This window comes from Chelonoidis abingdonii, chromosome 6 (assembly GCF_003597395.2).
Source record: "Chelonoidis abingdonii isolate Lonesome George chromosome 6, CheloAbing_2.0, whole genome shotgun sequence".
NCBI classification, from domain to species: Eukaryota; Metazoa; Chordata; order Testudines; family Testudinidae; genus Chelonoidis; species Chelonoidis abingdonii.
This window is the reverse complement of record NC_133774.1, coordinates 3,322,087-3,345,902: the sequence shown is the minus strand read 5'-3', so window position 1 is coordinate 3,345,902 and position 23,816 is coordinate 3,322,087. Positions and strand designations below refer to the sequence as shown.

The 23,816-nt window shown below is 61.4% G+C and overlaps 1 protein-coding gene across 1 annotated transcript in view; it reads left to right on the top strand.

Moving 5' to 3' along the window:
• The first annotated feature begins 1,058 nt into the window (after positions 1–1,058).
• IL11RA (interleukin 11 receptor subunit alpha) overlaps positions 1,059–23,816 on the top strand; it is a 38,224-nt gene continuing 15,466 nt past the window's right edge. Inside the window, exons 1-2 of the mRNA XM_032768993.2 lie at positions 1,059–1,235; positions 23,122–23,221. Coding sequence (XP_032624884.1) covers positions 23,122–23,221 — 100 coding nt within the window. The 5' untranslated portion in view covers positions 1,059–1,235. The remainder of the gene's footprint in view (positions 1,236–23,121; positions 23,222–23,816) is intronic.

Below are 23,816 nucleotides of genomic sequence, written 5' to 3'. Positions count from 1 at the left end.
ACACAGACAGCCCCTACTGCATCACACTGAGGAATTGGCATGGGTGCGAACCAGTGGCTGGGCACAGGGACATTGTGTGGTTTGGGATTCCTCCTACCCTGGTACCCTGCTCAGGCTGCAGACGCTGCCTGGCTGGCTCGTGAGCCCCATCACGGCCCCAGGGCTTTTCCGGGTACTCACCAGCCTTCCCATGACTGTCGTGAGGCAGGCCAGTTTGCCGTGCCCGGGCAGTGCCCGCTCTTAGCTTCCGGGAGCACCGGTACCCTCATCCCCAGGTGCATCTGCACCCGGCCTGACAAACTCTTCATATACTGAGGGCTGATGATGGCCAGGCCGGCTACTGACACCCCCTCCTGGCAGGGTTTGGGGGCCTGGTTCAGATCCGTTTTGGAGCCGTCTCTTGTTGGGGTTCCCAGGCCTGCATCTCTCCCTTCTCCTGGCGGTGGAACATTCCCCTCCCCCTCCCTGCAGGGGCCTGGAGGAGCGTCTGTCCCGGGGTCCCAGAGGTTAATGAGGGGAGGGGCCCGTCCCACACCCGGAGCTCCCGGCCGGTCCCGGCAGGCGGTGCCACGCATGTTTATCCCACGGGGAGCGAGAGGGGGTTCACTGCTGGACCAGCTCTGGGCCCCCCCATCTGGCTCCTGGGGTCCGCGCCGTAGAGCCTCTGCTGGCCCCGTCCGCCTGGCGACCTGCGGCTGCTGGGGACTGAAATCGCCCCCCTCCCCCTGCTGCTCAGCTCTTACTGTGCTGCGAGATTATTTTTAGGAATTTCTGGAGCGTGCGGTCGGCATGGCTGGGGGCCGAGGGGCAGGCGGCCCGGGCGAGGGAGGGGGCGGGAAGAAGAGTTTTTTTTGTTTGTTTGGAATAAAAACTATTCCCAGCTGGCGGCGACTCCGGGCTGGACTGCCAGCCGCGCTCGGTGCCTGGTGTGCAGCTCTGCCAGCACCTCGGGTTACCGCTGGGAAGCGAGAGGCTCCAGTTCCCTGCAGCGGGGCCAGGGGGGCAGCGCGAGCGGCTCCGGTTCCCTGCAGCGGGGCCGGGGGGGGCAGCGTGAGAGGCTCCGGTTCCCTGCAGCAGGGCCGGGGGGGGGCAGCACAAGTGGATCTCTGGTGCACACTGTCGAGCCTCCCGCCGCAGGCAGAGGGAGAATCGCCCCTTTTCTCCGCCGAGTGCTGAGCCCGGGGCCGGGGCAGCCCCAGCATGGGGAGCCGAGGCAGAGGCAGCCAGCTCTGAAGGTAGGCTGGAGGGGCGGGGAGCCAGACTGGCGCAGGGCTGGTTGTGCTGGGCCCAGGGCGCCATGCCTGGAGGAGGCTGCTGGGGGCAGGCACGGGGGGGGAGGAGAATAGTTGCATATATGAGACAAAGCCCCTAATCTCCGGATGGCCCAATAGTATCGGGACGTCAGGCTACCCGAGTGCTCGTGGGCTGGGGCTGCATAGACGGCACTGCCCAGCCAGGCTGCCCGGAGCACCTGGCTCTGACTGGGCACGAGGGGAAAGCTGATTTACCCCCCAGTGACCGGAACCAGCTTGGGGGGTTGCTCTGGGTTTGCCCCGGGGTGACCGGATCAGGGTTGGGCCGGGGCAGGGGGAGGCTGTTGTGGGTTTGCCCCAGTGTGACGGGATCAGGGTCGGCTGCAGGAAGGGTGTCTGGGTTTGCCGCCGGGTGACTGGAACCGGGTTGACGGTGCGGGGGGGGAGGGAGGGGGGGACATTCAGGGTTTGCCCCAGCTGAGTCCATGGGGTGACTCCGGCTGTCCCCTGGGTGAGTGTCACTGTCTCGGTGGCCTGCCCCAGTGAGAGGGACGGGGTCTGTGTCTCTGCCACTGAGGGTCATGCTCTGTCCCTGGCTGGCTGCCTGCCCCCCGTGCAGTGTGAGGGGGGGCAGGGTGCCCCAGGTGGGAAGCAGCCATTCTGCAGCTCAGTGTGATGGGGAAGGGGGCAGCAGGGGCCGGGTGGGGACCCAGCAGCAGTGTAAATGCCAGTCTGGCTGTGCACACGCCTTCGCCAGCCTCCTGCAAGACTCTCCTGCTCTGCCTCCCATCCGAGCCCTCTCCTGGTGCCACCCCAGTGCCCCCCTACGCCAGCTGTGGGTCTGGCCAGCCACGGGCTCATTCAGATTTCCCCTGCTGCCTTGGGAGCTCGTTAATCTATCTGCCTTAACATTTGTTGGCGGCTGATGTCTATTGTCTTCTATTTTTGTCCGTGCCCGGAGCCGGCAGGATGGAGGCCTTTGCTAGCGTTCACAACAAACACAGCCCTTTCACCCCATCTGTTGTGTCCTGCCTCTGGGGGAGCCCTGAGGCAGAGAGGGGATTGCCGAGGGACGTCCTGCTTGCCCCCGGTGCCAATCTGGAGTCACTCTGGTTTAATGCCGGTGTACCTCGGCTGACTTCGGTGGAGTAGCTGAGGTGGGAACCTGGCCCCTGTCCTGTCCTGTCCTGATGGTGATTGTATGAACCTTGTCCCCATCATGGGTTTTCCATTGGACCCAGTCGCGTGTGGGGCCAGGTCCTTAGCTGATGTGAACCAGCCACACTCCAGCAGGTCCAGCGGAGACGTGAGCTGAGGGTCCAGCCCTGGTGTCATTGCTGCAGGGGGTAGCAGACGGCTTGACAGAACTTGGGGCATAAGTCACTGGGTGAGCTCTGCCAGGTGTGCCTGCTGGGGAGACGAGGGACTGGCACCCCTCTGCCACCTCCCTGCTCTCTCCCTGGGGAGACCAGAACAGCTGGTGCAGTCACTGTGCTGTGCTGGTTCGTGTCACCAGGGCACCGCACCAGGGAGTGGCACAATGTGCAATCCAAGCGGCGTCCTTCTCCGTCCGGTTCTGCGCTCAGGCAGGCTCTGTGGGCAGCAGTGCTGGCAGCTGGGCAGTGCCCCTCGGCAGGGGTTTACAAGCCGTGGCGGAGCCAGGCACTCGGCCCGCTTGCAGGTTGCTGGATGTCACCATTGCAGGGGATTGCTGCTGGCTCCTGCCCATAGGACAGGACATGCCCACGCTGCGCAGGCTGGTCGCTCCGGAGTGGCAGCAAGCAGACAAGTATGGTGTGGGGGAGGCTTTCAAGAGTGAGACAAGAGTCCGTACGAAGGGATTTGGGGCTTTCTCGTTCTGGCAGCGTTGGTGTCCTCGCCGGCCGGGCTCAGCCCATTCAATGGCCCTATGGTGTGAGGGGAGCTGGGGGCCCCAGGGACACTCTCTCTGTTTGATCCTAGTGAGGGGTGCAACTCTGATCCCAAAAGCCAGGCAGGAGCGACTGTTGCCTTGACTCGCCCTGCGCTTGTTGCAACTGAGGGAGTTGAATTTCTCAGAGAGCCAAGGTTCAGAGCCGTCTCTGGGGGACACAGACAAATGAACGGAAGCCGTTCTAGTGCTTTCCCATCGTTCTGAACCCCGGTGGGCTCCCTGGTCCCTACACATGGCCCATGGCTGGGACAGGGCAAGGGGCATGCACGCCACATGGGTAATTTGGTGTCATTCCACTCTCTGCTGATTGCCACCAGCTTGGGGTTGGGGTTTCTGCCCCCATGACTCTGCTGGAAATGGACCGAAGCTGGTGGCAGAGTGACGGGGAGCAGGCAGCAGGCTCCGGGTCCACCTCTTTCACCTGAGCTCTGCTGCATCTGTTCTGGGCCCCTGCATCCCAGGCCCACCGCGCCAGGAGGGGTCAACCGCTTGAAGGGAGCCACATGGCCGGTGGGGGCTGCCCGAATGCTCTGGTCTGGGTTATGCCTTGGTCCCTTCTGGCCCCAGCACCCAGCCGCTGCAGAAGCAGGCAAGGAAGTGGCTGGTCCTCGTGCGATACCTTGGTGGGAGCCCCCACGCCAGAACACTGCTGCAGAGCTGGCGGATCCGCATGGGTGTTGGCTGGGGATATTCCTGGGAGAAGTGCTGCACTTTGACGGGAGAGCGACTGGGGCTAGATCTGCAGCGGGCACATGGGCACAGCTCTGTCAGCTCCAGCACATTCACACCTGCTGCAGAACGCCCTGGCTTGGTGGGCAGGTGCTGGGGCACACCGGGCACCAGGCTGCTCTGGGGTCACTTGGCTGCAGGCCACATGGCTGTACCTGAGCTCCCAGCTCGTGCATGGCTCCAGGGCTCTGCTGTGGTGTCACGGAGTCCCCGGGCGATGCTCTGGAGCTGCTCCCCACCAAGCCAGGCAGGACTTTGGGGAGCCTCCTCTCCCTTGGAGCAGACTTGTTCAGGGCAAGAAGCTCACACGTCTTCACCTCCTCGGTCTCTCCTTGGAGCATTCAGCATCCTCTGCCCCTCCGTGCGCTTCCCACAGCGAGCCCACCCCAGAGGGGTCCGGGGGGGGCCACAGGGCTCCTGCACCCCACTTCACAGTCAGATATGACTCTCAGCCAGCCAGTAACACAGAGGTTTATTCGATGACAGGAACAGGGTCTTAAAACAGAGCTTGTAGATACAGCGAACCGGACCCCTCAGCCGGGTCCATTCTAGGGGGCAGTGAGCAGACCCCCACGTCTGCCCTTCACTCCTTGCCTCAGCCAGGTCCAGACTAACAACCCCTCCAGCCCCTCCTCTGCTCAGCTCCTTTCCCGGCCAGGAGGTCACCTGATCCCTTTGTCTCCAACACCTTCAGCTGCACCTTTGCAGAGGAGGGCCCAGGGCCATCAGCTGCTAGGAGACAGAGTGCCCGGCATTTAGGTGCACTGGCCCTTTGCTCTGCAGCAGCCATACACCCTTATTCCACCACCTAGATACTTAAGAACTGCCTAGGGGACACTGAGGCACCAACACAGTATTCAGAGCAAACATTAAGAACATTCCCAGTTGGTCACATGTGGCGCTCAGAGCAAGAGCAGCATTTGCAGGGAGTTTTTCTTGATTTAATTGGCATCTTCACGGGGGGGAAACCGTTTCCGTTCTAGGGCTGGTAACTCGGGGGAGCATTAAAGACAGGCCATGCAAAGGCAGGGCCGAGGTGGGGAGGAATCTGTCCCCCCCAGACATTTTGGGTTGGGGTCCAGGGCGAAAGCGACAGGCGCGAGGCTTGCTGGACCATGGGGGTATTGCTGGGGGGGTGGCGGGCGCAGTCCGACACATGTTCCATCCTGGCCATGACTGGGCCGGTGGAAGGAGCATCCCTCCTCCCGAGAGGCAGGAGGCGGTAAGGCCCCCTTGGCCCTGCTGAGGATCTGGGCCTGGGTCCTTTCCAGGAGCACTGAGGAGAATGGGGCAGTTGGGTGGGGATCAGGTTTAGCCCCAACCACCTCCTGCTGGAGCTCTGCAGCTGGGAGGGCGAATTGGAGTTTGACCTGGTGCAAGTCCTCACAGCTCCGTGGGGTCAGGCCCAGGCTGGGGGACCCGCAGTGAGACATGCACTCACTACCCCCCAAAGCCCGGGCTCTGTGCGTAGGTAGGACAGGGCACACACCCCTGCTACACTGCGGGTCGAAGGCTTCCCGCTGGCGGAAGGCGCGTTCGGATCCCCGTCTTGGGTGGAGCCATGTCCAGGACGGTGTCCATGAGCCCTCCATCGCCCTGGGGCCCCAGTGGCTCTTTAAGGGACACCCCTCCCACGGGTTTGTTTCTCTTTGGGACCCACAGTCCGTGAAGTGCCGCATGAGGTTGTTTGGTTTGAACTGTTCGCTTGCCGGCCGGCTCATCCCTGAGGCATAAGGACCGGAGGGGCAGATCCCTGGCTCCGGTGCAGAGCATGGGGGGAGTCAGTGGAGATCTACTCCTGGGGGGGCGGCCCCCGGGTTGGGAAGCACTTTGGCAGCTGTCGGGGTAGCCAAGCCCAGGATATGGTTCTAGCTTATTCTCAAGGTGCTTTGGGGCTGTCTGATCTCCTTCGTCCCGGGCCAGGCGCCCTCGTCCCACGGTGCGGGACTGAGAGACGGATGGGCCCGTGGGGATGGGCTTTCCCTGGCCAGCTCGGAGACAGAAGCGGCTGTGGAAATGTTCCTGGCGTTGCTCCGAGCGAGGTGCAGCCTTTGATCAGTGTCTTGAGCAGCAAGTAGCTTTGAGCCCTGTGTCCTGGGCTGGCTCAGACAGGCTCTCACCAGCCAGTCGGGCTGGAAGCCCATTGGCTTCTCGGCTGCAGCTGCAGCCACAGCCAGATGGTGCCCAGGTGCATTTCACCAGGACGCCCCCCAGGGCTGAAGGCCCCATCCAGGCTCATCAGCGCGTGGGTCCTGGTTGCCCAGCACTTGGCACCCAGCCCAGCCTGGATCCCTCTGCCATGACGAGGGTGCCGTGGGCGAGACGTCACCCAGCACCCAGGGTGGCTGACGCTGTGTTTGCAGGCGGGTGACTCTGGTGGCGGCAGGCCCGTGCCAAGCATGCAGGGGGAGAAGCTGCCAAGCCCACTTGGCTCCATGTGCCGCCACTTCGCTGGGTCTGCCCTAGACCACCCTCGGGGAGAAGTGGCAGCAGGGAGCTTCGGAGGCCCCCATGGCGCCTCGGCCTGGTTGGCAGCGGCCTCTCTCCCCACCCCAGTCCCTGAGCGTCTCTTCCCTCCCCCCGCCCAATCTCTGCCCGCCTCTCCCTTTCGCTTTGAAGAGCGACATCAAATGAAGCAAAAAAACCCCAAGCACAGAGCACTCAGTGCAGTGGAAAGTTGGCCCGACCCTGGTGCCTCCCCCAGGAATCCCTGCCATCGTCTTGCCAGGCCACTGCGGGGCATGACACAGAACGAGTGTGCATCTGTGTGTGTGTGTGTGTCTGCGTGTGTGCGTGCCCATATGCGTGTGTGTGTGTGCATGCATGTGTGTGTCTGTGTGTGCACGCATGTCTGTGTGTGTTCCTGTCTGTGTGTGTGTGTGTGTTTGTGTGTGCATGTGTCTCTGGGCATGCGTTTGTGCATGCATATGTGGGTGGGTGCGTGTGTGTGTCCGTGTGTGCGTGTGTCCGTGTGCGCGTGTGTCCGTGTGCGTATGCATGTGTGTGTGTGTGTGCATGTCTGTGTGTGTGCATGCGTCTCTGTGTGCGCGCATGTGCGTGTGTGTGTGTGTCTCTGTGCGTGCATGTGTGTGTTTGTGTGTGTGTTGCGTGCGCACGCGGCGTGTTTCATCATCCTCAGCAGGAAACAAAACGAGCAGCAAACCCAGCAGAGATTCTGCGCAGTGGATGGGGCAGAGCAAGGCAGCAAGTGCCAATGGGCCATGCCAGGGGCCATGTGCCGGGAGCAGGTCCTGCCCATAACTGCTGGGCATTTTGAGGTGCTGGCTGGTTCAGGCCCCCCAAGAGGCGCTTGGGGATCAGGTCTGCGTTTAGATAGGCCCAAGGAAATCACAGACATGCCGTCTGGAAGGGATCATTTGTAAAGAGAGATGCAAGGTTCCATTCCCCTGTCCTTGGGCTTGGCAGCCAGCGGGAGCCTCCCGATGGGGTGACACTGCTACTTGTGTCCGAGTGGCAGCGGGCACTGGCACGCGGTGGCCTGCATGGGGTGCTGTGTGGCGTGGCATTCGGGAATAAGCCAGGACAGTCGGGCCCGCGTCATTTGAAAGGGGTCAGTTCTTGTGGAGGGCCATGTTAGCAGCTCCCCGCCTGCACTGGGATCAGCTGGGACCGGTGGTGTGTGTCCAGCCTCAAACCTTCCAAAATCATGAGTCGGGCCCTCCAGAAATCACGAGACTGGCTTGAAAAATCATGAGGTTTTGGGTTTTTTAAGTAACTTGCTTGGGGGTGTGGTCAGTTGTCCTCTCGGCTTCGAGGATGCAGGGGTCACATTTCCTAGCTTCTCCCTGCAGCCAGAAGGGCTGGAAACTTACTGCTTTGCTTAATGCAAGCCAAGGGTCCCCTCGAATCCCAGGACTCCGGGAGGTAAGGCTGTAAGACAACTGCCCCACACTATCAGGTTTGTGAGAAAACCCGGCGAGTGAGCCACGCTGATCCGGACCATGCTCAGCTCAGCTCAGCTCAGCTCTTGCTGAAGCTCCAGGAGCTTGGGTGGGAGCAGCTAGGCCAGGGGTGGACAAACCTTTTGGCCCAAGGGCCTCATTGGTGTTGCAAAGCTGTAAGGAGGGCCGGGTAATGAAGGCTGTGCCTCCCCAAACAGCCTGCCCCCCGCCCCCTATCCGCCCCCAGCTGCTCCCCTCAGAACCCCGACCCATCCAGCCCCGGCTCTCTGTCCCCTGACCGCCCCTCCTGGGACCCCCTGCCCCTAACCACCCCCTCCCCCGTTCCCCGTCTCCTGACCGCCCCCCCCAAACCTCTGCCCCATTCAACCGCCTCTGTTCCCTGTCTCCTGACGGCCCCTCTGGAAATCCCTGCCCGTTATCCAGCCTCACCGGCACCTTTACCATGCTCGGAGTGGCAGGACTGGCAGCCACACCACCAGGCCCAGCTAGCCACGCCACTGCCCTGCCCAGAGCACTGCCCACACAGTGAGCTGAGGCTGCAGGGGAGGAGCCGGGGGCAGCCTCCCGGCTGGGAGCTCAGGGGCCAAGCAGGACGCTCCCTCGGGCTGTAGTTTGCCTACGTCGGAGTTAGGCCAATGCTGGGCCCTTTGAGCAATTCCCACCCCCTTTACTCCAGCCAGTCTGGGCTCTTCTGTGCTCTCCAGCTCCCTGCTGGCAGGTTTTCCCGCTGCGCCTGCTGCGCAGCCGGCACCCGGCAGATGTCTGCACGCAGGAATATTGTCGCTGCCACCGGCGCAGATCAGAGCAGGCAGCGGGCGGCCAGGGCTGCTGCTTGCGTCTTAGCCCAGCTTTCGCCTGCATCACCCAGCAGGGCTAGAGGTAATGAGCACTCTGCTCACCAGAGCTCTGTGCCACGCTGGGCTTTGCCAGGGTGGACACTCGCCAAGGGCCAGGCGGCCCCGTCCGTGCCCAGTCCTTCCCTTCAGAGCAAAGCAAGGGATACAGAGCAGTGGGGGGCAGGGGACCGCACAGGCTGATGCCCCGAGGCTCGAGTCGCCCCTGGCCAGCCTTGCCCCAGCTGGGGTGCCAAGGCCACCCCTTGGCTGGCTGGATTCAGCATGGGGGCGGGGGAGGAAGCTACTTGGACCCGCGCTAGCCTCCAGCTGCATGGAGGGTGTTGGGATGGGAGGGGCAAGCTGGCTCCGGCTGTCCCCCTGGCCCCATGCAATGGAAGATGGTGACCCCCCTCTGCCGACCCTCCCAAGGCACTGCAGTGATTGTGTGTGCGCCGAGCATGGCTTCCCACACCCGGGGAGGGCTGGGAGCAGCTGCTGCATTTCAGCTCGGAGCCAGCCCCGCCCGCTGTGGCAAGGCCGGGCTGGGCTGGGGTGAGGCCGGTCATGGCCTGGAGAGCTCCCCGGCTGCACCAGGCCGTGGGCAGCAGGCGCCTCTTGCTCTGTAATTAGCAGCAGAGGAATCCACCGAGCAGAGGAAGAAAGTGTCCCATTGTTTCCCCTACTGAGGCCTGGCTCTGCGGCTGCTGGGCTGGGGACTCCCTTTGCTGGGGTTTAGGTCATCGCTGGAGCAAATCTAGATGTGGGGCATCTGTATCTGGCCAGCTTCATCTCTCCAGACCCACCTCTGCTGCTTCTGTCTGTCTGTCTGTCTATCTATCCATCCCCATCCACCCACCCTCCTCTCTCTCTATCTCCATACACCCTGTCTGTCTGTCTGTCTATCTATCCATCCATCCTGTTTTATCCTGCCACCCATCATTGTAGTATCTAAGCACCATCCACACTAAACTCCACAGTGGATCCCTTGTGAGGTCCGCGGGGGGGCGGGGGGGTGGGCTTTCTCCTCCTTTGGGATGCTTCTGCCTGGGGAAGGCTTGTGGGCTTCACTTTGCTCGCCGATGTTCTGGTGGCTGGTGATGGGGCAGGCAAGAGATCAGCGTCGCGGGGGCCGTTCAGGTAGAGGTGATGAAGTCGTTTGTATATAGATTTGTGGCTGCCAAGTTTTGTGCAGCTCCACGGGTGGCATTTGATGCCAGTTGTTTGTAATTAATGGCGTTAACTGTCTTTAGTCTATTGATTGCCTGGTTGCCCGGAGGGGAACCTGCCCGCTGCGCCCAGTCCCTGCTCTGCGGGAAGGCTCTGCATGGGCAGACCCTGGGCGCTGTCCGTAGGGTTCAGACGTGTCTCAACCTTTGCGAGTGCTGGGAGCCCCCTGAGCTGCAGGCTTCCGGCGCTGAGCTCCCTGGCAAAGCGCCCTGAGAGCAGCAGGGGCCAAGCCCTGTCGGTGGAGCTGGGTGTTGTTGCTTGGGCCATGCTGGGTTTAGAGCTGCGGTTGCGTCTGCGCTGAGCCCTGGCTCAGCCCTGGCCCTGCAGGCTCTCGGGGTGGAGACACGGCACAGCCAGGGGCAGGGTTTTGCCTCGTGCAGCTTTCTTGAGGCTGTGGCTCCTCATGAGCTCTGGGCTCCTGTCCTTGCAGCGGGGAAAGAGCTTTTTGATCTGGCAGCTCTCTGCCTCATGACTTAGAGCCGGGCCTCTTCGGGCTGGGTGCTGCCGCTGAGGGTGGCAGTGTCGTTCTGAGCTGGCCTGACAGGTGCGCTACGCAGAGTGTAGCATTCGCTTCCATCGCAGCCCTGCTCCCTTCCCCTGCGGGGGCCTGGAATTGTGCGGTGTCCCAAAGCCCGGCAAACTCTGGTGATGGTGGGCGCATCAGGCCCATACCAGGACAGGTGCCTTATGGCTTTGGTTTTATGGTCTGGGCCCTGAGACCCCACCAACTCATTTCCCGCAGGCCCCTCTGCAGCCGCCCTGCCCGCCTGGGGAAGGCCCCTCCCCAAGGTTCTCCAGGGGGCTCTGAGCACAAAGCCCTCTCCCTTCTCGCTGCTGGGGCCGGGCTGGGGGCCAGGAGCTGCCAGCCAGGGCGGCCAGCGCCGGGACCGCACCAGAGGAGCCGGGAGACGCACATAGAGCTGGCTGTTCTGAGCCGCTCCGGCTCTGCATGTGGCCCCGCACTCCAGGCTTTCATAACCGTGCCCTGTGAAGTATGCGCTGACACCAGGGCTGCCTGCCACATGGTGTTTGCCAGCCCTTAGCCCTGGCGGGGGGGACTGAAAGGAGAGAAAGCAGCCCTCCCCCCTCTCCGCAGCGACAGGGGCAGAGCGGCTGGCATGCAGAGAGCAGGGCGGGGCGCCGTGCTCAGACGCTGGCACAGAGCTTCCTATGCTCCATCTCTTTGCCCCCCACAGGGCATGTGCCCTCTCTGGGCTCCTCCTGGCGAGGGGAGGCACCACCTGGTGCCAGGCTGCTGTGCTGGCTGGCTATGCTCGGAGATTAGCAGCCAGCTCCAAGCCAGGCCCGGTTTCCCTCTCTCCGTCAGCCTTTTTTCATCCCTCGGCTCTGGGCTGGCTCCTAGCTGGGGTCGGTGTCACCTCCGTAGGCCCTTGCCCTGTGGGATTTCCCTGCTGGAATCCACGGGCTTAGCGTTTGTCTGGGGCTTGGCATGGGGATTGCCTTCGCAGAGGCCCCCCCCCGATCAGGTCCCACCAGGTGCTGCCCAGACCCAGCCGGTCCCTGCCTCAGAGCTCATGGTCTGTGCAGCCAGGGAGACAGACGGGAATGGAGATGCGGACGGTGAAAGCGAGCACTTGCTGTGCAGTATCACCGGCACCCACGGTAACCGATTCAGAGCTGGCTATGGGAGGGGGAATCCTCATCGAATGGGGTCCTGGTGGGATGCTGCCGGGCTCGGTCCTCGGCCTGACGCTTTTCAACGTCCCCCCGCCCCGATCGGGCAGTAAATATAACCCCCCTGCTGGTAAGATGTGCGGCTGGCACACAGACTGATGGAGTGGCAAACAGTGACGAGGCCGGGCAGGCACACTGAGCGATCGGGGTCGCTGTGTAAGCGGGGCCTGTGAAAAGCGAAGCGGGTTAATACAGCCAGGCGGAGTTAAACCTCTGTCTAGTTAATCAATGAGCAGATTGAGATGTGACTCGCTCACTGCATCACGGCCTTCACCAGAGGAAACTCCCGGGCACTGACGGGCGCTCGAGTCTAGCAGAGAACGGCTGGACAAAAAGCGACGGCTGGAAGCAGAAACCAGACAAATTAGAAACAAGGCCCAAATGTGTAACCGGAGCGGGGGTGGGGTGTGACTAACCACTGGAACAGACTGCCAAGAGGCAGGGCAGATTCTCCAGCTCTTTCTGACTTCGGACCCAGCTGGAGGCTTTTCTGGAGGGTCTTTAGCCAAGCCCAAGTGTTTGGGCTCAGTACTGGGATAACGGTGAAATGTGAGGACTTGCTCAGACTAGACAATCTAATAGTCCCAGCTGGGCCTTGAATCTCTGAATTGCTGTTGTGGTTCTGTGTGTAGCTTTCAGCTTCTATCCGAGTTCAGGGTGGGGGGTTTTTGCACCCCCCCTACACACACACATTGTGTTGTGCTGAAAATGACAAGTCTCCAGCTGGGGATGGGCCCGCAAGGGAGGGGTTCTGGGGAAGTTTCAGTGGCTTTTGTGGTGAAGCCAAGGGCCCTTGGCACCCAGTGACATATGTAAAAACTCATGAAAAATATTTCCTGCCACACAACCCCAGTGCCATCAAAGCAGTGCCAGCCTGGGCCTGCCTCGGGGACCTGAACTAGCTGTCTCAGCGAGGCAGGCCAGGCCAGTAATGGGGCAAACCCCACTGTGGGGGCTGCCCCCTGTACCCGCTGCCATCTGGAGCTGCGAGTGCCTTTGGCCACCAAGGAGTTAACCTGAAGGGTTTTCTTTATCGTAACCTTTAGCAAGCTCTTGCTAAGGTGGGTAACCACAGCAATACCACCCAGCAATTGTGGTTTCACTCCGTTAGGTAATCTCCAAGCTACAGTGTGCGGCACTGCATCTGAGCTCTTGATCTGTGTAAATCCCCGGCTGAACTGGCCTGCAAGGTAATTAGGGAGCCGGGGAAGGGGATTAAGAAGAGAGTGAAAACTTCATCAGTACTCTGTGTGCATGCACAGACTCTCCTCAAAGCAAAGCAGCTTGGCTCGCTGAGCGAGAGCCCCATCGCATCATTGACAAAAGCCAGGCACTCGGCAGCAGGAGGACGAATAGCTCCAGCCATCCTCTGTTATATGCCCGAAGAAACACCCTGGGCGTAACCACTATACAAATGCCCATTTTGTCACAACACAACAACCTTAGCTCTGGCCCAGGGGCTGGTTCTGTTGGTTTTAAATCCTGATTTCAGGATCTAATGGTTTCATTGTGTGAATGGTGCCAGTTGACATATCAGTTGTCGCTAGAACGTTTTTGGCAGAGGTCTGGTAACTGCTGTGTCTAGAGAATAATGTTTGGCCCTGTGGTTTAACAGGAAAAGCTTGTGCCAGTCTCAAGAGTTACAGACGAATTCTTTACGCGTGGAGCTGGCATTGGAGGCTGCCGAAGGATTTTGTGTTGCACTTATACTGTGAGACGAGTGACAGAAGGGCTAACATACTGGGCGTTGGGTTGTGGGGAAATAGGCATTGTGGTGCATTGTGGTGCTGCAGGGAGGAATAATGGGTTTGTGCTGATCATCTGCATAGGCGAAGGTCTGTGCCCTGAACCATGCATCCAGGCCTTTGCCGTTAAATGCTGGAGTGTTTGTGTGAGCTGATACAGAAGGCTGTTGCTGTCATGTAGCAACCTCATCTAAGGTTTTTTTTATATGGAGTTTTTTGGCTTTTCCCAGGTTTTTCGCATGTTGCATTTTCTGGTCCGTGTGGGTAAACGTCCAGTGGCCAGGACCATCTGAGAACCTAGCCAGAGAGAAAAATCGACCCTTTCTGGACTTGCAAGCACTTCTCACCCTGTCATACACGAACAGAGCGAGCGGGCCAGCCAGCCCTTAATGGCCGCTCTGCCGTCTTTAATACATGGCCACGCAGCCTGCAGTGTGTTTTTCCAGGCGTGCCATTCACCCAAATCCAGAGCTGTTTGCTCTAGAATTCTCCAGGGCAGTTCTCACTCGGCCAGGGTCCGTCTCCTGCCAGATCTCCGTGGCCTGCCCCTCACTTGGGCGGCCAAGCTGTGCAAAATGAAGATCTCACCTTTGCAGGGTTGCCAACTTTCTAATCGCACAAAACTGAACCCCTAGCCCTGCCCCAGCCCTTCCCCAAGGCCCTGCTCCAGCTGGGGGTGCAGGCTCTGGGGTGGGGCCAGGGATGAGGGGTGCAGGAGGGGGCTCTGGGATGGAGCAGGGGGTTGGGACACGGGAGAGGGTGCAGGATGTGAGCTCCAGGAGGGAATTTGGTGCAGGCTCTGGGAGGGGGCTGGGTCAGGGAGTTGGGGTGTGGGAGTGGCTCTGGGGTGTGGGGTCCAGGAGGGAGTTGGGTGCAGGAGGGGGCTCAGGCCTGGGGTAGAGGGGAGTGGGCTCCAGGTGGTGCTTACCTCAGGGGGCTCCCCGGAAGTGGTGACATGTCCCTTGGCTGCTAGGTGGAGGGGTGGCCGGGGGGGTCTGTGCACTGCCCACACTTGCAGGCACAATTTCCAGCCAATGGGAGCTGCAGAGCTGGAGCTCGGACAGTGCATGGAGCCCCCTTGGCTGTGCCTCTGCTAGGAGCCGGAGGACGTGTTGTCGCCTCCGGGGAGCCTTGCAGAGCTGGACAGGCAGCCTGCCAGCCCCGCACCATCCAGACTGTTAACGGTGCTGACCGGGTCACTTTTCGACTGGCCGTTGTGGTTGCAGCCAGGCACCTGCAGCCAGACACGTTGGTTTGGTTTAATAACGGGACGATGGTTTTTGACATGGGTTTTGTTCTCCTGCTGCTCCATAACAGCTCGCCCGAGTTTGCTCAAACCTTTTGTGCCCGTTTGCCCCCTGGGCTCACACAAACCTGGGGATCTTCAGCCCAGCAGGTCAGTCTTTTAGGCAGTTCAGAGCAAGTGAAAACCCAGGGGCTAGAGTGGAGGGTACTGGGGCAACCTCAGCAGGCCAGCCGGGCTGCAGCGCGACACAGATGTCGGAGCCGGGTGCACACGTGCTTGGTGGCGCCTCCTGCAGTTCAGAGGTTGCTAAAGCAGCCCCCGGTTTCCAGGCCCTCTGGATTTTGCCCAGTGTCCCGCCATTGGACAGTGGGAGCGCAGCGTCAAGGGCAGGTTTAATCTGTAACTTGCAAGGACTCTGGGTGCTGCCCGAGGAGACAGAAATACAAACATCGCTGGTCACAGCTTGTCCAAATAAATCCCGAGCAGGATGTGGAAAAAGAAAACCCTGGCCTGGGCGGACGATAAACAAACAAGCCAATAATAAACTGCATGGAGTAAACCCCGGCCTGAGCCGAGCCCCCCGGGGGCCCTTGCTGCGCTCCAGGGCAGGAGCAGCCCGGCCCAGCCTGCCGGGCCAGAGGCCCAGCGGGTGCCAGCAGCGCTAGCTGTGGGATTTTCTGCAGGACACTCTGTCCTGCTCAGCGTGGTGCTGGGGCCTGGAGGGATCCTGGCTGCGAGAGCCATTAGCACAGTGCTGGAGCTGGGTTCAGAGGCCGTTCTCGCTGCAGCGCTGCGGCTCGGCTCAGTACCCCTGCCCTGCAAGCTCCCCGTGGTGTAACTCGAAACCAGGCGCGTCTGGGGCCGGCATCCTGCTCCGATGCCGCTGGGGGAAATCCGGGGGCACTCAGGCCAGGCCGACTCTTCAACCCGGGCTGTGACAGAGGTCAGGCCAAGGGCTGGACTTACGCTGACCTGTATGGGGTGGCCACTCGCATGTTCCTGGCTGTTTGGGTACTTCTGGGAACCACCTGGGCCTGTCCCTGCCGGCGTGACTGACCCCCACCTGCATGAGCTCGGACGCACGGTGCAGGCGAGATCTCGCCAGTGGGGGCGGAGCAGGGTGCTCTTTAAAAGGGATGTAGAGTTGCTCTAGATTGACTCTGGCATTTAGGAAATCTGAATCTCCCTCCACCCCCCTCTTCCCTGGCCTCCTTGAGACAGTGAGCATCAGCCCCACCGGCCTCGTGGATTTCATGTGGGTCCTGAGTCATGTTTCAGTGCCCGGTGCATGGAGCCTGGCTTGCCTGCTGCCATCCACCCCCCCGTGCGCTGAGCCCAGGAATCTGTGTGTAAACAAACACTCCAGCCCTTGGGACGGGAGCTGCCTGTTGCTTTTTCCATGTCAAACCATTTCAGACATCTTGGTGCTCTGCCCTGCGTCCAGCTGGGGCTGGCCAAAGGGAGCATGACCTCGCTGCCTGCTCAGGGCTCCAGGTGGTGACTGGAACCAGTCGGAAGTTTCCCACGGCGAACGCTGAGACGTTTCCCAATTCCTATCGATTTCGGAGCGCTTAGACGGGAAATTATCAACACTCTTTGTGTTTCTATCCGGTCCAGGGGGGTTGTTCCGTGGGGACATTGACGTCCAGTGGCCGTTGGGTCGTGTGCATGTGCTTGGCCAAGACTGAGTCAGTGTTTCTGAAGTGAACCGTGTTTGGAAATGTCACAGTTTCGTGCCGAGTAGGGCCCTGCGGGATGGAAGCCTTTAGCTGCGCCCAGCTGTAGCGTGCGGCTCTGTGGGTTGAGGGGGATCCCACTGCACACTGCTCTCCGCACAGTGGGAGGTCAGGGAGTCACATCCCCACTCAGTGCCTCAGTTTCTCTTCCCACCCTGTGCCTGCTGGGATAGTTACGTACGTGTATAGAAGCTAGCGCACAGGGAGGCTGATTTTGCTCCGAGCCGCTCCTGTGCAAAACCACTGTCCTTGCACGCGGGAGGCGTGTGATTGTCGTTAAATGACCCTGACTGGCTGATTATAACACTCGTTCCTTGTACTCCACTCGCACTCAGAGGCCCCTGTGAGGCGTGAAGCCAGGTGCTATACTAACACACAATACAGCCAGCCATGCTCCTCCCCTCCCTCCCCCCCGCAGCTCACAACTGCAACAGAGGAGCCAGGCAAAAACAGACAGCAGAGAAATGAAACCTCATCAGTGCAAAACACGCCAGTCACATCTTTTTCTAATTTCCGCCCCCCACTCCACCTCCCCCTCCACACCCCTGGCTGCTCCCGCCAACCTGCTGTGCCAGGACTGCAAAGCAAGATCCTAGAGGGATTGCGTCCTCCAGTCCCATTCGTACATTGCCACCTTCCAGTGGCCCCAGTCCAGATCCTGCCCCGAGGGAGGAGTTTGGGCTGATCGGTGCCTCTGGCCGCCATTAATACTAAGAAATCCAGGCCTGTCTGTCTGGCACAGGATGGAAGCCTGGATCAAGCAGCAAACTTGTGAGAACAAACAGTACCAATTTCTAGCCACTGGTCTGTGTGTGGCGCCGGGTGCCGTGGGGTCCGTGGCTGGTGGTCCAGGGCAGGCCCATACCATCAATAATAAACTGCAGTGTTGTCTACGCTCTCCTCTTGCCCCGAAAGCTGCCCCCGTCCTGTAGGCACTTCAGCATGGCAGACACTTCTCCGTAATGGCTGTGCAAAGGGTTAATGGCAGCCGGGGCTCCTGGCGCAGGGCTCCTTTTTCCCAGTAAGTGCTGTGGAATGGCCAACGCACCGTCAGCTGTGCCGCCTGCCCCCAGCCAGCACACCGATTCCCCGGGCTCCCGGCGTGAGTCATGGGGCACTGCGCCGCTCGCACTGTTCACAGCCTGGGAGTTACAGGCCAGCCAAGGCAGCCGGCCAAGTTCCAGAGAGAGACTTTCATTCAGTGCAGCCTCCGGCGCCTCCCTCCCGGGGACCGACCTTTGTCCCGTGCACGCCCCGGAGCGGCCTGGCAGACTTCCGCAGGGACCTCCCCGCCTGCCTGCTTGCCCCAGCCCCCAGGAACCGACTCTGACACTAACACAGCCCGTTTCGCCCAGGAACAGAGCACGGTGTGTCCCGGGAGCTTTTCTCCTCCCCTGAGCTGAGCTGTGTGTCGGTGATATTTGTATGTTGTGGAACTGAAAGCAGGGCCTGGGTCCCTGCCCTGCTCAGCTCACGGTCCGACCAGCCATGACAGACACAGGGCGGGAGGGCAAACAGAGGCACAGGGGCGGGGACAGGTCTGAGGTATGGAGCCAAGTCGCCTGATGCCCAGGCCAGTGGTCTGCCTGCTAAGCATCCTTCCCCGTGGGGAGCTCGTTGCAATGTTGCTGTGTCTGCTGGGAGCCTCTCCATGAACCTCGCCTGCCCTGTGGGGGCAGAGGCAGCCAGAGGCCCCCAGCCAGCCTGGCTGGTGGTGGGAAGCGGAGACATTTCCACGGGGTTGGATTAACTCACATGACAACATATTCCCAACACGCATGTTCCATGTGCGGTGAACAGTGATGCATTTGGGCTGCTCTCCTCCCATGGCAGATGGGGGCTGGGCCAGGACAGACACTTGAGCTGCTGATCGCTGCAGGCCGTGCCCGGGTGGCAAGGAGAGCCAGAAACCCACGCAGAGCCACACAGGGCCGGAGCCGAGCTCTCCACCGCCGTGGGGCTCCAACCGCTTCCCCTGGGCAGCCCCAACTCCCGTGTGGGTCGGGCAGGGCCTAGGCGGCTGCGGCTGACTAGCATCTGGATTGTAGTGCCCTCGGAGGCGCCAGCGGCGAGTGACCTGATCGATGGGCCCAGAGAGTCAAAAAGCATAACGTGACCCTGAAGCTGTCCGGGATCAGTGTCAGAAATGGCTCAGGGCTTGGAGAACTGAGCTCGGCCTGCCAGCACCCTGGCAAATGGCCCGAAACAGCCGCTCACCCGGCAAGGCTCCAGCCGCAGCCTGCGAGCTGCAAGTTTCTTGGTGGTGCATCTGCTGCGGCTCTGTGCAGCACATGGTGTAAAACACGGGCTGATTTCATTGTTAACCAAGCTAAGTTACTAGCCAGTCAGGAAGCTTTTACTATCTTATTAACCAGTTAAGTTATGAACATACTTATTTGCTGTGAGAATCTCATCTTGTTCCCCCCTTCGCTGTGGGAATACGAATCTAGAGCACGAGAGTAAATGCAAGTGAATTCCCACTGGGCTGGCGCCTCTGGGAATGTCGATCCCGAACTGCTGAGGTCTGAGTTGCGCTGTCTGGGCCTGTTCTCCGAGAAAGGGAAAGGCAGGGACAGGGCTGAGTCCGGCTTTCGTTCTGGCAGCGCCTTGGCCTGGCCACTCCTGGCTGGTATCGGACGGCGCTGGCTGCCCTTCTGGGCAATCAGGAAGGTTGTTGAGGTAGCTGGATCCCGTTTGCTAGAACCAGACAAACCCACCCAAACAGGAGATAAAAGAGGAGCAAAGAGAGAACCTGCAGCGTCCGTCCCTGGCCTTGCGACCCCGCTGACTGGCCCCAGCGAGACCCGGCCACGTACCGACCGGCACAGCCTGTGGAGGGCCTGGCACTCAGCTGCCTCTCTGTTCACAGGCTAAGCTGGGTGCTCATTAGCCCGAGGCAGAAGAGGGCCACCCGGGGGAGGGGGGGCAAGTGGGGCAATAGGCCCCATGCCTGGCAGGGGGCCCCACAAGAGTTTTTCGGGGCCCCTGGAGCGGGGTCCTTCACTCGCTCCAGGGGCCCCCGAAAACTCTCGTGGGGCTTGGGCCCCTGGAGCTTCATCCGCCCCGGGTCTTCGGCGGCAACTCAGCGGCAGGGGGTCCTTCTGCTCCAGGTCTTTGGTGGCAATTCAGCGGCAGGGGGTCCTTCCAGCCTGGGACCGATCGCCCAAGTGCTGGGTCTTCAGTCACAATTCGGCAGCGGGAGGCCCCTGCTGCCGAAGCCCCCAGACCCCCTGAATCCTCTGGGCGGTCCTGAGACGGGGATCAGAGCGAGAAGTGGTGGGGGGGAGTGAACATACGGAGAGGGGGTGCATGTAGGATTTAGGGGGAGGTTGCGATGACGTCTGGGTCCCTCGCTCTGGCCCATGCCGGTTAGGACGTCTCTCAGGACTAGGGCGAAGAAGGAGCCCGGTCCCAGAGACAGCTGGGGTGGGAGGGGAGTGATGAACCTCGCTCCTTCTTCTCTCGCCTGTCAGTTGGCACCGCCCATTTCTTTTTGAGGACCCCAATGGGTGTGGGGGGGGCAGTTACTTTGGTCCCCTGTTAGGCCTGGTCCCAACGCACCAGGGCTGGGTCTTTGGTTTCTGGGCTGGGGGTCCTAGCGCAGGCGGGATCCTGGCGTTGTGGCCGTGGCCTTTGTGTTTGGAGTCACGTCTCTCGCCCGGCTGTGTGAACCAGCCCCTCTTCACCATGCCAGGCGCAGCCCCCTCTGCCGCGCACCTGCTCTCCTTGTGCGGTGACGTGGGCACCTCCACCGCCTATTTCACAGGGTTACCGAGCAGCTTCCTTTATGGGGCCAGACCCGGGGCCTGCTTTGGTCTCAAGGGGTCCCCGTGCCCCAGTGTCTGCCTGGCGAGGATGTGCCTGTGTCAGGGTTCGGCCCTGGCGCTGGGGGGCGGCGGGCCAGGCTGTGTGCCGCGGGGCTGGGGGCCTTGTCCCGGCCCTCTGCAGGGGGCTGACCCAGGAGACCGGGGGAGGAGGCAGCTGGGTGCTCTGCCCCTGGGGGCAGGGAGCCATAGGGGAGCTGGGCCAGACTAACCCCAGGCTGGGGGTGTTTCCGGGGCTGGGCCCCGATTCTCTATATTGCTCACAGCAGCTGGACACTCAGGCCCAGACCCTCAGAGGTGGTTAGGCTCCGAACTGTCCCTGAAGCCCAAGGGAGTTAGGAGCTGGGCCGCGGCTCCTTGCCCTCAGACACGATACGGAGAAGGCCCCTGCTGTGCGGCTTGTCCCTGGAGCTGAGCTGACCCAGATGGCTCGATCTCCTTCCCAGGGCGATGGGGAGACCCTGGAGCCCTGTTTTCCCATCCCCCCAGTGCTCCGCAGAGATAGTGTGTCCTGAGAGAGGGGCCGGCGGGAGGCCGGGCCGCGAGCCGAGCGGCTCCCTGGCACACGGGTAGCATTGGCAGGAGCCATGGCAGAGGCCTGTGGCATGCCACGCTGCCAGGGCAGCTGTTGTTTCCTAAGCTCCTGGCTGGGGGTGCGGCGCGGTGCCACGGGCATGGGGGGGGGAACCACACTCCAGGCGGTCATGGCGTCCGTGCCCAGGTTGAGCTGGCCCCAGATACAGCATGTCTCTGCAGGGCTCTCCCACCTTGGCGCCTGGCTGGCCACGTTCCCAGGGCTCGGCTGGGCAGGGAGGGGCAGGTGGCCAGGGCCCGGCGCGGCTCTGTCCTTCCCCACCTGTGGGAGCCCAAGGCCCTGCTCGCTCTGTCCCTCCGTTGCAGCTCTGCAGGGAACTGGGGCCCCTCACACAGGCCCCTTCCCTGGGGCGAGCCAGGGGCTGGTGACGGGATCCCTTCACCCAAGGAGTGGCTCCCGTGGGGCCCTGCAGCCAGGCAGAAAGTCTCCGATCCTCAGGCCCCTGTCTGGGGCAGAGGCCAAGCTCAGGGCCGGCTGGTTCCCGGTGGCCGGAGTGTGCCAGCCCCAGCCTTGGCAACGGGGTGACTCCAGAGCATAGGAAGGCAGGGCATGAGCACGGCCCCAGTTCTGGCCCCCCCAACCCCATTACTCTCCACTTCCCAGCATCCTACAGGACAGCGTCCCCATCCCCACCAGCTCAGGTACCCCCGGGTGCTGTCTCACCCGCCCCGCCTCTGCCTGTGAGACCTCTGCGGGTACCAGCGCAGTGTCCCACCAGGGAGGGGGGCACAGAGGCAGCCCAGAGACCTGTCGTTACCCTTTCCACTCGCAGCTCCATAAGCCAGCTCCCTTGGGGGGCTGACGGAGAGATGGGGGGGGAACCCGTTATTCACATGCCAGCTTCAGCCACAGTCCTCTCCAGATCTCCTCCTCCCCTGCAACTCACTGGCCATGCTGCCGGCCGGCCCCCTTGTACCCCCATCTCCTGCTCTGCCCCCTGCCCCGGAGCCCTGGCCAGCCGGGGAGGCACAAGGGGTGACCCTGCCACTCTGAGGCAGCAGCCAGCCAGAGCCAGAGCCAGCCGGGCCTGGACAGCTGCTGGCGATGGAGCCGTCCCAGCTGGCTCAGGGGTGTCACCCGCCTGGGAGGTGCTGGAGACAGGAGTGGGCTAGACAGATCTCTGGGGGGGTGTGTGTGTGTATGTGTGTGTGTGAGAGAGAGAGAGAGAGAGATAGTGTAGGGGTGATGCAGTAGGGGCTGTCTGTGTGGGGGATGGAAGAGCCAGGGAGGACTTTAGGTGAGGGACAGGATTTTTAAGCCTGTAACTTGAGCCAGGTGGGGGGGAGGGTGTCAGCACCTTTGCCCAAGGGCCAGCTGGAGGAGGGGCAGTTTCGGTTTTGGGCTGGGTGATGGGAATTCAGGGAATCCTGTGCTGGGATCCAAGCACCGTGAACCCCCTGAAGGACTCGATTGAGGGGTCCTGGTTGTGCCTCCAAGCTCTACTGTAACCTGCATTCCTGTTGTCCAATAAACCTTCTGTTTTACTTGCTGGTGGAGAGTCACTGTGGGGCGCAGGAAGAGGGGTGCAGGGCCGGACTCCTCCACACTCCGTGACAGTAAGGTTGTGTGGTCAGGGCTCTGTATGTGTGTGCGTGTGTAGGGCTGTGTATTCAGGGCTGTGTGTGTGTGTTCAGGGCCATGTGTCTGTGGGTATTCAGGGCCATGTGTTTGTGTGCGTGTGTTCAGGGCCGTGTGTGTGTGTAGGGTTGTGTGTGTGTGCATTCAGGGCCGTGTGTGTATGTAGGGCTGTGTGTGTGTGTGTGTGTGTGTGTGTAGGGCTGTGCGTGTTTGTTCAGGGCTGTGTATGTGTTTGTGTGTGTGTGTGTATTCAGGGCTGTGTGTTCAGGGCCGTGTGTGTGTGTTTGTGTGTGTGTATAGGGCTGTGTGTGTGTGTGTGTGTGTAGGGTTGTGTGTGTGTGTATTCAGAGCCGTGTGTGTATGTAGGGCTGTGTGTGTGTGTGTAGGGCTGTGCGTGTTTGTTCAGGGCTGTGTATGTGTTTGTGTGTGTGTGCGTATTCAGGGCTGTGTGTTCAGGGCCGTGTGTGTGTGTGTGTTCAGGGCCACATGTGTGTGTGTAAGGCTGTGTGCACACAGGGTTGTGTGCGTCCATGCCCACGTGTGCCTGCTGCCCTCTGTTTGATTTCCCCGGGACTGATCTGATACACAGGGAAGCCCGGGGCCCTGGCTCGGCATGGGGCTGTTTCCCGCAGGGAGGGGGCTCTGGGGCAGGCAGCCCTGGCCAGGGCCAGCCCCGTTCCTGGCCAGTGGTTGCTGGAGCCCAGCCCTGGCTGGCGCGGCCAGAGCAAAGGTCTGTGCATGGGAGTGGCTGGGCGCAGGGGACTCTGCACTGGGGTCATGGGGTGTTTTCTCTACCCCCAGATGTGTGCTCCCACCCCAGGCCTCAGAAGGGCGATGGTGCTTCTGGCTGCAGCCCTGGCGTCGGCCTCGGTCACCGCGGGGGAGGGCTGGCAAGAGGAAGGTGAGTGGGAGAAAGGCTCGGCTCCTACCGGCCATGCAAGCCAAGCACAGCACGGCACTAGCCCCCCCAGCCCCCCGGGTGGGGGCTCAGTAGGACCATCCCCAGTTTACACATGGGGAAACTGAGGCATGGTGGATTTCCCCCTGGTCCTGGAACTAGTCACGGTCAGAACCAGGATGAGAAACCTGCTCAGAGCATCCACCCTTGTGACCTCCCAGCAATGGCCAGGCTGCTGGAGGGGGGCCCCAGCCTGGTCCTGCTTTCAGGCTAAATAACCCAGCAGTTCATCCTCTCTTCTATACCAGCTCTGGCGGTGCCCCTCACTCCCGACCCACAGCCCCCCGCTATCCCAGCCCTGGGCCTCCTCTTTCCTCTGCCCCTGCGCTCAGCTGTGCCGGTGCCCCTCACTCCCGACCCGCAGCCCCCTGTGTCACAGAGTCCCCGGGCGATGCTCTGGAACTGCTCCCCACAAAGCCAGGCAGGACTCTGCGGAGCCTCCTCTCCCTTGGAGCAGACTTGTTCAGGGCAAGAAGCTCACACGTCTTCACCTCCTGGGTCTCTCCTTGGAGCATTCAGCATCCTCTGCCCCTCCGTG